This window comes from Ostrea edulis, chromosome 2 (genome assembly GCF_947568905.1).
Source record: "Ostrea edulis chromosome 2, xbOstEdul1.1, whole genome shotgun sequence".
NCBI lineage: Eukaryota > Metazoa > Mollusca > Bivalvia > Ostreida > Ostreidae > Ostrea > Ostrea edulis.
In genome coordinates this window covers 62,544,788-62,558,521 of record NC_079165.1, presented here as the reverse complement: position 1 = coordinate 62,558,521, position 13,734 = coordinate 62,544,788, and the positions used below count along the sequence as shown (strand labels likewise).

The following is a 13,734-nucleotide window of genomic DNA, read 5'->3' as shown; positions in this document are numbered from 1 at the left end:
GTAGCATTGAAGTGTATTCAAGATGGCGACGGATGAGTGGAGGCATTGCACTGACTGGCTCGTTCGATGTAACATTTTACCCGATGAACACAAAGCTACACAGCCTGATGCAAGTGCATTTGACTTAGCCCAGGCTTTACGAGATGGAGTACTCATATGCCATCTACTGAACAACCTGTCTCCAAATTCTGTGGACGTGAAAGACTTCAGTCAGAGACCTCAGCTGTCACAGGTTTGAAGAACTTCTGTATACTTCACAGTCTGAAATTTTGTTTGAAATATATAACAATTAAAACTTTAATTGCATTAGACATACTGTGTTTTGTTTTTCAAAAAAGGATGAAGTGAATTTTCATAGGTCGATGAAATGACCATACAGTAAAATATAAGTGAGTGGTTACTTCCTAGTTGCCCAGAGCGTCAAGATATCGCACCTGTAACAGGAACGTAATATATATCCTCTTTCAATCAGTAGCAGTCGTGTTACTGTATACAGGGAAAAGAAATTTTCGTTATTTTATGTATACATGCATAGGAAATATAGGCCAACGTTCATGTTTAAGTATTATTTTTAAAAGAATTAAATGCTTTATATATATTTTTTTCTTTCCTAATATAGTATAGGTCTATATATAGAACAGATGGCATTGTAATCACAAAACTGTTCAAAATGAATTGATAGGATCTAAGCTTATTGTCCAGAATAGGATTATTAAAAGATTCAAGGAAAATTGAAATTCCAACAAAAATATACATTGTAATGTTTTGTTATATTCATGTATGCATGCATGTGTGAAAATGATATTGAAAATCTTTTTGAATACATATAGGTTATATCAAAGGAAGATTATTGAAATAATTTGAAAGTTGAATGTTATTGAATATATTGCTGATAAACTTGTAATTATAACCACTTAATTTTCTTTTTCCAGTTTCTATGCTTGAAGAATATTCGAATATTTCTGCAGACATGCCAGTCAGTCTTTGGTTTGAGCACAGCAGATTTATTTGACCCATTTGATTTGTTTGAGGTTAAAGATTTCAGAAAGGTAAGAAATGATCAGCGTTATGAATGAAGAAGAAAAGTACTTTAAATACTAATATTTTAGCTTAGTTAATGAATACAGCTATAGCTCAATAGGTTGATAGCTTTAGAAATCAACAATATAATTATATAATGACTTTTAAAACAGTAATTCAAATTGATGTTTCTTGATTTTTCAATCCAACGTCATTAGCTGCTGGATATCACAAGAAAAATTCCTGAGCTTATGTTTTATTCTGCCAACACAGTAAACACCCAGAAAGTCAATGTAGTGTAAATAGAAACAACGTTCTCAAGTCTTCACTAAATCTGTCCTTGCAAACTGGCCTGGAAGATTACAAAAAGTTTTAAACCTTCTATATTATATGTAATGCTTCACCTTTTTTTAGTCCATTTAACCAGGATTCTTTTTTAATTTGCAATCCAATTCCCAAATTTTCCGAGACGTGTATCAAAGTTACTAGACCATTGACTTTGATGAATCTATACCTGGTATATATCTTAAAGATTTGAAGTATTCTGACTGCAAAAAATATAGCTGTGCATGCATGATGATGTGGATTCACAAACATTGATGATTTTATAGATATAGAACATTTTCAAAAACTTCACTGGAATATGAAATGGGGGATGGTCACTTGATCAAATCCTTCGAGGTCTAAAGAATTGAAAAGTTGATCGATCTCATACAAAATTAAGAGTAGGACAAACATGGATCCCTGGATACATCAGAGGTGGAGTAAAGTGCCTAAGAGGTGCAAGCATCCCCTGTTTACCGATCACACCCGTTGTGAGCCCTATATATTTAATCATATACCTCCCTTCCCCTTTTCATATAAGATTTTAGAGAAGGTTTTAAAATTGTGTAGAACTTGTATGTGTATTTGAGAAAAAATAGGCCAGAAAAGAGTTCCTTGATGTGGTTTTAAAAAAGTATGCCGTTAGATATGAAAGAGGATTTCATAAACATTTGTTATATATTAACATTTAAAAGAAAGCTTGATGTATTGAATAACTTCAGGATGCAGAAATCACTTTTGCCTTGATTTTCAGATTGGCAAGAAAGGAAATAGAATAAAAAGAAAAGAATTAAACACTTATGAATGAAGGGGGGTGGGGTGCAGTTATTGACTCCTAGGCATTACAGCAGCTACATGTATGTCTGTGATGTTGCAATGTTTCATTTCATTGTGAGATAAGTCTATGTTTCTCATGGAATAGTATTTTGCATGTAACTGTCACATGGCAGTTGTAATATGTTTGTTTTGTAGGTATAAATTCAATAAATGAAATTTTTAAAACAGACTCCTTGACTTTAATACTTGTAATTGTACAAATAAAAAAAATTGGAAAGCATTGTCAGCTGAAAGAATGAGGAAATGGTGTTGCCAGCATTTATGAATAGAGTTTTAACGCAGCAATTTGATATTTGCTGCTAATATTCAATATATGTATGTTTAATTGGATTTCAGGTTTTAACTACCCTTTCCAAGTTATCAAAGACACCGCTTGCCAGAAGGAAATCCAGGTATTTCAATTTTTTGTTGATGATAAGTATGTCCATGTTTATTTGTTGACAATATGACACCAGAGGCAGCACACATTTTATCAGAAAGATACATGAATGTTTTTGAATTACTATACATAAATATTCACTTTACATACCTGTGTATGTTAAGATGTAACATAACGTGTCAATAAATTTTAGAATTCACACACTAGTACATGTAATTCAAGTTTGTATGACAACCTTTTAAGATAAGATATAAAATGACTTTTGTTTTAGTGGCTTTAAAGCTCCCTCATCTCGTTCATGTGATCATGAATATTACAATTCTTTAGAAGATTTAGCCAAGTGAGTAACTAAATAAACTGCTGTTAGCATGAAACCTACGTGTGGTATGCTGCCATGGGGTTGACAATTTTGCAAAAGTACCATGTTGAACTAGCTCACAGATTTGGACATGCAAGCAGTAGATCGTTTAACCCTGCTACACTAGTTTTGGCATTTTGCTGCAATAGTTAGATATGTCGTACACATGATTGGCACATTTAGCATCAACACCTATCGGAGCTAGTGCTTACCAAATTGATGTTTGAATTTTTGTCTCCTCTTTATCGCTAGAAAGTGCAGATCAAACAAAGTATTAAACAAGTTTTGCACTGTCATCAGGAAAAATTGGATATGTAGGATATTTAGATGGAAACAATCATTTGTGTAATTGTTATATTGTTTTGAGCAATATTGTTGATTGTCTATGGAAATAATGTTTAAATTATACTTCTTCTGTCAAATATGTCTTTTGGGGCCCTCGATTGGTCAATAGAATATCTTGTATCTTGTTTTGGGTTAGAAAATGTCAAAATATTGTAAACTATTTGTATTCCGAAAGCTTTAAGAAAGTAGGATATATACATTTTCTTACATTTGTGAAACAGAGTTGTCGAAAATGTCGGTCCTGTCGGCAAGGCCGGTAAAAAATTCCCTGGACCAATAACTTGCTAGATAATGTCGGTCCAAATGACCGTTTGAAAATATCGGCTGTGGTCCGATTATTTTAGAGGTCGGGATGCACAAGTGAAAGTCACTCAAACAACATGGCCACACGGCCAATCAAATTTATGAAAGGTTCTCTACCCAGGAAGAAAAAGCTCAGTGGTAGAGCGCTCGCTTCTTAACTGGAAGGTCGTGAGTTCGAGTTCTGCTAATGCCATGGCCATGTCAGATCTAAGATGTAAATATATGCTCGCCAAACGTTCGGCATTTAGCAGTGAGTCACAGGTCTTTCGGATATGACCTCCAATGTTGAGGCAGGTTTTACCACGTTAAAGAACCCTCACTACTACGGTCTTGGAGACAGAGTACAAAGCATAGGTCTAAATTTGTGGTATTTCACCCACAGCTGGTGACGTCTCAATAAGAGGGGAAATTCCTGACGTGATGTAAAACAAACAACTTCGTAAGAAAAGAAAAAAATGCTGATTCTGGACCACTTAAAAAATTACAAAGTCTTCCGTGGTGTTGCTGACTTCCAAGTTGGCTGGAAAACTGACCATATTTGGCTAGATATGAGTGGAAGATGCATTTCTGTTAAAACAATAAAAGGCATTTTGGTGCAGTTCTTTTTTTTCTTTCTTTCTGTGCAATACAAGGTACATGTATATGGTCTGAAAAAACTTTGTCTGGTCTGACAGAACCTTTAGCTCTGCCAGACCAAATGTCTGACAGTGATTTAAAAATTTCGACAACTCTGGTGAAAGATTTCATTTTATATGAAAACTGTACATGTTCATTTATTACCCTTAGTCTTAGAAATAGGAACTAGTATTTAAGGACCTACGTGTGTTTTTGAAAATTGCACTCCTGTAGTATCACATGCACATTACGAGACATACACATAATGTAAAAGAATTTCATTTACATATTGTTTGATACATGTTTTAAATAATTTAGTATGTATACAGGTGTACTTGGTATAATTTTAATTACTGAAAGAAATTAACATAGCAATTTCTCTATATCAAAAAGTAGTTGGAATGAAAATATCATGAAATTTAGACTAATACAAATATAATGTTGACAGACTAACATTGATAGCATGATGTAGAGTATAAAAGTTTTTCACAAAGAACAATTCCTCCAAATTTAGAACCAATATTCCAGTCATTCTGGATTTTTCTGTGCATCTTATTGCCATATATCAGAGTGTTTTGATTGTTATTGTGTGCCTGATTGTGCGGATAGTTCACCCTGCTTGAATGCTTTTTGTAGTGGTTTTCCTCCCGAGCAGACAGCACATCGACCATCACGCAGATTCAATCCTGATGATGAAGAAGACATTTATGGAAATCTCCCAGATTTAGCTCTGTAAGTCCACATTGTTAAACATGGGATATTAACAATACAGACCATGATAATATAGGAAAACCAGGATATTTGCATCGTCGGGAGTATTGTTAAATTTACTATGTACATGGGAGGATTTTTTAGCTCTTCTGAGCCGAAGGCTCAAAGAGCTAATGCTATGGCCATTTGTGCGGTGTGCGTAAACTTTTTAGAAAAAGGGCTATAACTCAAGAACCCCTTGGCCAATTTTTTTCAAATTTGTTACAGGGTATCATTGGCCCTAGGGCTTTCATACATACTAAATAGAGGGATGTGACCCTTTAACAAGGGGAGATAATCAGGAAAATACAAACAAAAGTAGTGGTTGCTAAAAAATCTTCTTCTCAAGAACCACAGGGCAGATTATCACCAAACTTACACATAAGGATGAGGATATGTTGTAGATTAAAAATTGTTCAAGGCATTACCCTGGGGCAAAGGGCGTGGTCTCAAGGTCACTTCAAAGTTGACCTAAATTTATATTTCCTTAAATCTTTGATATTTTAGTCATTATAAGGACTAGGATCATCAAATTTTGACAGTTGATGCATCTTAAGACCTTGTGTCAAGTTGTCTCAAAAGTAGGTCACGGTGACCTACTTTTTGAATTTTGCAGGTATTTATTTTAAAATTAATTTTGATGCATATCTTGGACACTTTGAAGCCTATGATCATCAAAACTTGTCAGTTGGTGGATCATGGGACCTTGAAATGCGTCAACTGAAAAATAGGTCACCGTGACCTACTTTCTGAATTTTATGGCTTATCATTTATAGATATATTTTAAGTTGTTATTTCAAATACCGAGAGGTTTAGAATCATGAAATCTTGTAAGTTGATGCATCTTGAGGCCTTGAAACATATTTATAAAAAAGTAGGTCACAGTGACCTACTTTTTGAATTTTGCAGATATTCAAATTTCACATTTTTAATTTTAGATGCATATCTTGGGCACTGTAAAACCTAGGATCATCAAACTTTGTCAGTTGATGCGTCTTCAGTCTTCGGTTTGTGTCGACCAAAAAGTAGGTCACCGTGACCTACTTTTGGTATTTGACAGCTAAATTCCTATATTTCAGACACTATTTGACCTACAATCATCAAACTTTGTCAGTTGATGCATCTTGAGTCTTCGGAGTGTATCGACCAAAAAGTAGGTCACTGTGACCTACTTTTGGCATTTGACAGTTATATTTATATATTTCAGTCACTAATTGACCTACAATCATCAAACTTTGACAGTTGATGCATCTTGAGTCTACGGAGTGTGTCGACCAAAAAGTAGGTCACCATGACCTACTTTTGGAATTGGACGGCTATATTTATATATTTCAGATACTATTTGACCTACAGTCATCAAACTTTGTCAGTTGATGCGTCTTGCATGTTCAAAGGGTGTTGACCAAAAAGTAGGTCACCTTGACCTACTTTTGGAATTGGACGGCTATATTTATATAATTCAGATACTATTTGACCTACAGTCATCAAACTTTGTCAGTTGTTGGGTCTTGCATGTTTGAAGGGTGTTGACGGAAAAGTAGGTCACCTTGACCTACTTTTGGAATTTGACGGCTATATTTATATATTTCAGATACTATTTGACCTACAGTCATCAAACTTTGTCAGTTGATGGGTCTTGCATGTTCGGAGTTCACTGACCAAAAAATAGGTCACCATGACCTACAATTGGAATTTGACAGCTATATTTCAATATTCAGATACTAATTGGCTTAAAATCATCAAACTTTGTCAGTTGATATTTCTTGGTTTCTCAAAATGTGTAAACCAAAAAGTATGTCACATTGACCTACTTTTTTTTGAATTCTTAGGATTTAACTAAAGATTTAGAATACTAAGAGGCTAAGAATAGAAATGGTGGGGTTGTACAATTTATCAGAAGAGCGATTCTAGGCCCTTGGGCCTCTTGTTTCTTTCGGGAAGACCCATGTAGTAACTATATGGTTACCTGAGAAGTAGGTGTGGCTTACTCAAACAATCTTCACAAAAACTTTTCTGAGCCTCAAGCCAGTGGATTTGACATTTTCACTACCCCAATAAAAATTTTACTAGCCCAGAAAAATAGATAAAATTTCAAAATCAATGTTGCATCATTGTATTCCATTTTAATTTCATAGTCAATGAGTGTTTTTTTCTTCTCTAAATTTTTTATGCTTACATTAAATTTCTCTTTATATTTCTTCCCTGTTTTTTTTTTTCACTTTGCCGTGTTTGCCTTCAAGACATTGAAGGTCAGGGATATATTCACACTTTAACACCCATGTTATGTGTCATATTGACGTGGTAAATGAAAGAAAAGTGAACTCAAACATGCTTATTTCAATATAATTTCTATTCAGAATGGTTTTTTATCATAATTTTCCACTGTCCCATTTAGCTACTTTGGAGACAATTTTTACTAGCCCATATGTATCAATTTTAGCCTTGGACATTGGGCTAGTGAGTTTTCATGAAGACTGCTCACACTGTCAGGTGTTACACACCAGGAGTTTCCAGATTCATCTTTAAATGCAATGTTCTAAATTAAATGTGTGTAAGTCAGTGACTGGAACACACTAGAAAAAAATGACCCCTTTAAAATAGACTAAAGAATTGAAAGAAATCCAAATTCCATACTGACATTTTGAATATTTCAATTGAATACATTATGAAATTGATAAATTGTGGTTTCATTTCATTCAAAATCATCCAGTATCCTCTGGCCCCTCCACCTTTCATGTTCAAATCAGTAAAGATGCCAATACTAGTATGTCCAACAGCATGTTTTGCAACCCCCATTGAAATAGAAAATGATATACTCTGCATACAAGTATTGGACACTTCAGGACAGCTAATTCAAATAGCAAAACGTGTGAAAGGCATGAGAATATTTGTTTGAAGGGTTCATACACATTGCATGTTTTGCCAAACCTTCAGAACAAAGTGGAGGTGTTGACATCAGATAAAAGCATAAGGATCCCAAAAATACATATTGCTCTTGAATTTGGTTAACAAATGTGCAATGTTAGATGGCTTTTTGATTAATTAGGTCCTAAAGTAGTGATTTGTTGAAATGTTTTACAGTGAAAGACTTCTATTTGACTGTTTAGTTTGAGACTATAATGATAATAAAGATTTATAGCATGATTAATAAGCCAAATTATCAATGCATAAATCTTGTATGTTGATTTCTGGTCTCTTACTGACAATGAGTGTTTGAACATTTTGTCTTCTCAACGTAATTGTACTACACAATATCAAATTCATAACTGGTAATGCTGTCAAATTATTGAAAGATGTGTTTAACAAAGACTGCCATCAAAGGTTTGTTTTTGATGTAGTGTTCTTAGATTAGCTCTCATGGTACATGATTGGACTATATTTGATGTGAACAGGAGCCATGAAATGCCAGATGAATATAGCCATGTATCCAGTTTGGATGAAGAAGAGAAAATATATCAAGATCTGTGTTCTCTTAAACCATGTGATCCTCAGGTATCAAAAGCCATGTGACAGAAGACTGAGTCACATGACTTGCTGTTCTTGTTTCCAATCCCTCCATTTCGGTTATTGTGTATGTGCCGAACATTGCGTTTATGTTTATGCTTTGTTTCTGTGTCAGTAATTTTGTTAAAAATATGTTTATTATTTGAATGTATTTTATCATTACTGGGTTTTCTTTGCTTTTTTTTTTTTATTCTGCATACACCTTGTTTACTACCAGATCTGCAAAAGTATCAAAAAATTAAAGATTTAATTAATTTCAAAATTTACATTTACTATAATGTTAGTTTGTAGCTCACCTCAACAAAGTCTAGCACATCTATACTACATGTGTATTCTGTCGGTGTCAGCATTTCAGGTCAAGGTTATAAACTAGGTTCATTGTTATATAACTATAAACCCAACAGTCTGTACATATATCAATAATGTATATAGGAATACCTGGTGATAGTCCTCCTACATATTACATTCAGATGATAAATGAGGGAGATGTTTTGGAGAGATGTTATTCCTGAGTAAATAGGAGCATACAAGTTTGTAGTTAACTAGATATGATTAAGGTGCATCATATTATCCATTGTTCAAATTCTTTGTGTCACTTGACTTTGTCCACATGAATTTATCAGGATAAAATATTTGATGTATATCACTTTTCAGTTACCATATATACTCATCTATAAGTCAGTTTGCCTGTATTTAAAGTTGGTTGCAATTTTAAGGTTATTTTGGAGGGATCTGCCATTGACCCGCTTATAAGTTGATACAACTTTCTGCCAGAATCGTGTTGACAATTTCAAATCAATGTTCTAAAGTTTATACCACTGTTTCAAATGATAATTTTTAGAAATGATGCCGATATTAAATCTTTTTTTCTCAACAAATCAATTTTTATATCAGTACTCTAATGTATTTGTGTTTATAATGTTTTTGGAGTTAAAGGGACTGGTTCACAATTTTTGAAAACAATAATTTTCATTTTTGATGTTAAACATTAAAAATATAATTGATTTAATGTTAACAGCCAAAATTTTGACCTTCTGAATGCAAGAATAAAAGCAATATTTTAGCTTTAAATCTGTGTTATGTAAACAAAGACTCGAGTCTTTTTATGTAATTTAAAGAATCTTAATTTTGTATAGTCACAAATTTTAACTTTTAGATGACCATTTTATCCACAGAATGCTTGAAATGTGAAAGATACCATAAAATTAGATTGATATCCATTTCTTTTGAAAATTTCATAAACAATAACATCCCGTAATTTTTGTTTATAAAACAAATGATAAACTCTCTAAAATGAGCTTTTGTGATAATGTATAACCTTAATTTTTATGTGAAATATTTTAAACACATTAAACAATAGATTTGATCATTAAAAGCGAAAAACAAAATTTTGGGGGAAATCGTGAATCAGTCCCTTTAAATCCCAGGTCTTTTATATTTTTAAAACTGATGACAATGGTTTATTTTTCCTTAAATGTTCTTCGTAACTCAAATTAATGAATTAAGCACATTCTTTGATGTGTGTTACCTGTATATTTTCCTAATAGGCATACATGTAGGTAACAACTAAAAACCCTGTAATAACTTACCCATTTAAATGAAGATATTTAATTGATTTAAGCATATGCTTATACTGTAGATGACTTTTGTTGATGTGAGCTTCAAGTACATTGTTTTCAAAAAATTTCTAGCCAGGACCTTCTAATTTATATATAGTAGATTTGATACTTTTGTTGAATATCATTTTAATAACCAGTAATGCGTCATTTGTGCTTTTAGTTCAGACCCTGCATGCATTTCTCTTTTGTTTGGTTGATAGACGTCATGACCTTGATGACAATGAAGAAATCTACGATCATGTGTATCAAGAAGATGATGATGAAATTTATGAAGATTTATGTACAAGACGACATAGAAGAGAATCAAGTGTAAGAATTTTCTTATCAATCCTAATTTTTCACTTTTTTATTCATTGTGGTATTGATTTAAGAGCAATTCTGTGGAAGAGTTCATAGAAAATGTTGCTCCAAATTCCACAGATTGTAAGCACATGACAGCTGCAGTTCATTGCCTACTGTCAATCAAACTCGGGCATACTGTAACAATAACAAGGAAGTGGTATAATTCAAAAACTTCATAATGTAGGAAAATAACTGAGCAAATGTAATTATTAAAGGAGAGCTAAGAAACATCAGAAGCTCCGGACTTTCTTACATCTTTGTCACCTCTGCATTTTGTGTTTCTTATTTTTTTTTTTAATGTATTAGTTGTGGTGTTAAAACTTGTGTCTCTGTTTTTTAATTCAATATGCGTATTCAATTTTAATAATTTCATGTATTCAGTCTATTTGTGATGATACATAAGTTTTTTATTAAGAGTTTTATTATGTTTGTTATTGAGTACTTTTACACCTACTGATATTTTTTCAGGAATAAGTTTATTTATTTCTCTTTGAAAGCACTGACTCCTCAATCTTCACACAAAAAACTTATACATTTATAAAAAGGAATAAGTTAACTTTTAAGATATGAATAAAAGGAATAAATGTGTGTGTTGTTTGCATTATGTGTCTATTGCCTTTATATCTCATGATCCAGACAACCAGAACATTTACACATTAGATGTAAGAGGAATTCTTAATACTGCATCACTGGTCCTTTTGTATCCTGTAGGTATCTGAGCTTCCACCCCCTGTGACAAAACGTGACTACTGTGTCAAAGAACTCCACGATACAGAGAAAAACTATGTAGACGCATTACGCATGGTTCAGCAAGTATGTGTGGAAAAAAAAGATACTGTCATATTAACAAAGTCTATTCTATGAAGAGTATATTTGTTGGAATTGTTTAGCAAGAGAACTCAATATTTCTTTAATACACATACATGTATAATGTATTTGATTTGATTATATTTCCAGCACTTCATTAAACCTCTGAAAGACATAATCTCATCTGCTGACAGAGAAGTTATATTTGCTCACATAGAAGTATGTTTACTCTACTATCTACACTAAGTATCACAGACATGCATTTATTGTAAAGCCTGTCCTCAATTTGTGTTATGCCAAACTCTTAAATTCTTTGTCTTTCAATTTGCAGAAGCTACTTGAAATTCACAAAAAATTTCAGTCGGAATTGCAAGAAGCATGTATAAGTGGAAATCCTAAAATTGGTGACGTTTTTGTGAAATATAAGAAAAGCTTGCTTGTGTATGGGAATTATTGTTCTGACATGCCAAAAGCCCAGGAAAGATTGGAGGATGTGATTAAGAAAAACGACCAAATTCGGTGTCAGATTGAGGTGATTGATCAATGACCATTGTCTTGAAAGATTATGAAATTTTCTTCCCTACCGTGGTGGATATAATGAGAAAATAATTTCTATACTGTTTGCATTTTTCTAGGTTTGTGAAAAGAAAGCAAATGAAGGGAAGTTTAAACTGAGAGATTTGCTTCATGTTCCAATGCAGAGAGTCTTGAAGTACCATTTATTATTGAGAGTAAGTATATTGTGTGAGTCAATTCACAAATTAGTGTAGTTTTAATAATTGAATATGCATTACTTGTAGGGTTCCCCTAACAAATTTTGATGTCTTTCATCTAAGAATTATATTATTTTTTCAGGAGTTGATAAAGCAGTCTGGGAAGCAAGCTGATGATAAAGATACTCTGGAAATGGGTCTGGAAGCCATGATGGTATATATTTATTATCAAGTGTACTAAATTTATAGCAAGCACAGCTCACAAAGTGTCCTCTAAGGATTAGGACAGAGAAAATTCCAACTAGATAAACATCCAAAGAATTTTCGATGTTGAAAGTACTCTTTTAATCCTAATTACCATTCTTCTATATTTATATTTCCTATGTTTTTGCCTTTGATTCCTCTTCAAATAGTACATCTATTTTAATGACTGGGAATTCCAATAGAAATGAAAGTAGAATGAAAAGTGAATTAACAAACATGATCAGTCTCATTAATCCCATATACATTTGTAGAATACAAAATTAAGAGTAGGGCAAACACAGACCCCTGGCAACACAAGGAGGTAGAATTAGGTGTCTAGAGGGAGTAAGCATCCCCTGTTGACCTGGCACACCTGCCATGAGCTCTCTGTCTTGATCAAATAAACAGAGCAATCCGTAGTTAAAATCTGTTAGTAAAGAAAGGCCTATCAATTGGTATGAAACATCTCAGATATTATTTGACTTAACTACAGGTTGTTTTTGCGAAATAAAATCATTAGAATGACCATAGAATTTGCTAAATGCTGATTTCAAATGAGACTTTTGAAATCCCTGTAAATATAAGACCTTTACATGAGGATATGGAGTGCAAAGCTTTACATTGGCACATTTTTCATGAAGCGCTACCACACTTCATGAAGTTTGTTGACATGAAGCATCACAGTTCATGCCTTGGGTGTATTTTCAAAAACGTTTATTTCTTAATTATCTCACAAAGTAACATCTCATTAACCTGAGATTATGCAGATTAAACGGGGAGGGTCTGATGTGTAACAAACTTTAATCTGCATTTATTTAGTATATACACATGTGAATGCTGAAATATTTAAACATTGTGTCACTGATTAGGATTTTGTACAATATGATATTGTTCTAATTTCTTCTTTAAAAATACTTCAATGCTTCATGGAGATTTCAGGATATTACTGCCTAACCATTAAATAATGATTTTTATGCTGTTTTGCAATTTTCATTACACTTATATTTTTATCTATTTTCTTTTAAATTGGATATTTTGTGTAAGGTGCACATGGTGGGGGTGGTCCCGGGTGGACAGAGGGCCCAAACCCACCACCCCCTGAGTCTGGTAGAAAATATATACATGTGTATGCCTGTTTTTGTGTACTTTCGGAAGTAAAATACCAGATGTTAATCCTTAGTTTCAATTGTGTCCCTGCAAAAAAATAGCATGGGGTGGAACCTGCTCCTCTAAAAAAAAATTCTGAATTTGCGCATGTATATATATGTAGTTTCACTTGTTTGAATGATAGCACCATCTAAATATTAGATATTTCTTGTAAATGGTGCATTTATTTCAGTTAGATTTTGTTGGAAATTGTTTTGAAAACCTAAACTAATTAGTTTGAAGAGACAGTTTGAAGAAACAATGTTATTGTGAAGTAGAGAAAAATAACAGTACATGTAACTATTGATTACAGGACCTGTCCTTGTATGTGAATGAAGTGAAAAGAGACAATGAGACCTTACAACTGATCAATGAAATACAAAACAGGTAATTCTGATATATTGAACAAGTATTCTAAAATACAAAACA

General features: G+C 33.0%; 1 protein-coding gene across 34 annotated transcripts in view; it reads left to right on the top strand.

Annotated features, from left to right (window-relative positions):
- The first annotated feature begins 22 nt into the window (after positions 1 to 22).
- Positions 23 to 13,734, top strand: part of LOC125678161 (proto-oncogene vav-like) — a 40,470-nt gene continuing 26,758 nt past the window's right edge. For 22 of the 34 annotated variants that reach the window (XM_056154777.1, XM_056154768.1, XM_056154769.1 and 19 more), the window contains exons 1-12: positions 23 to 232; positions 933 to 1,049; positions 2,518 to 2,573; positions 2,832 to 2,900; positions 4,818 to 4,913; positions 10,255 to 10,363; positions 11,108 to 11,209; positions 11,354 to 11,422; positions 11,535 to 11,735; positions 11,839 to 11,934; positions 12,059 to 12,130; positions 13,619 to 13,692. In XM_056154777.1, coding sequence (XP_056010752.1) covers positions 23 to 232; positions 933 to 1,049; positions 2,518 to 2,573; positions 2,832 to 2,900; positions 4,818 to 4,913; positions 10,255 to 10,363; positions 11,108 to 11,209; positions 11,354 to 11,422; positions 11,535 to 11,735; positions 11,839 to 11,934; positions 12,059 to 12,130; positions 13,619 to 13,692 — 1,271 coding nt within the window. Of the gene's footprint in view, positions 233 to 932; positions 1,050 to 2,517; positions 2,574 to 2,831; positions 2,901 to 4,817; positions 4,914 to 8,323; positions 8,424 to 10,254; positions 10,364 to 11,107; positions 11,210 to 11,353; positions 11,423 to 11,534; positions 11,736 to 11,838; positions 11,935 to 12,058; positions 12,131 to 13,618; positions 13,693 to 13,734 lie in introns of all 34 variants that reach the window. The other 12 variants (XM_056154779.1, XM_056154766.1, XM_056154781.1 and 9 more) reach the window with 4 other exon arrangements.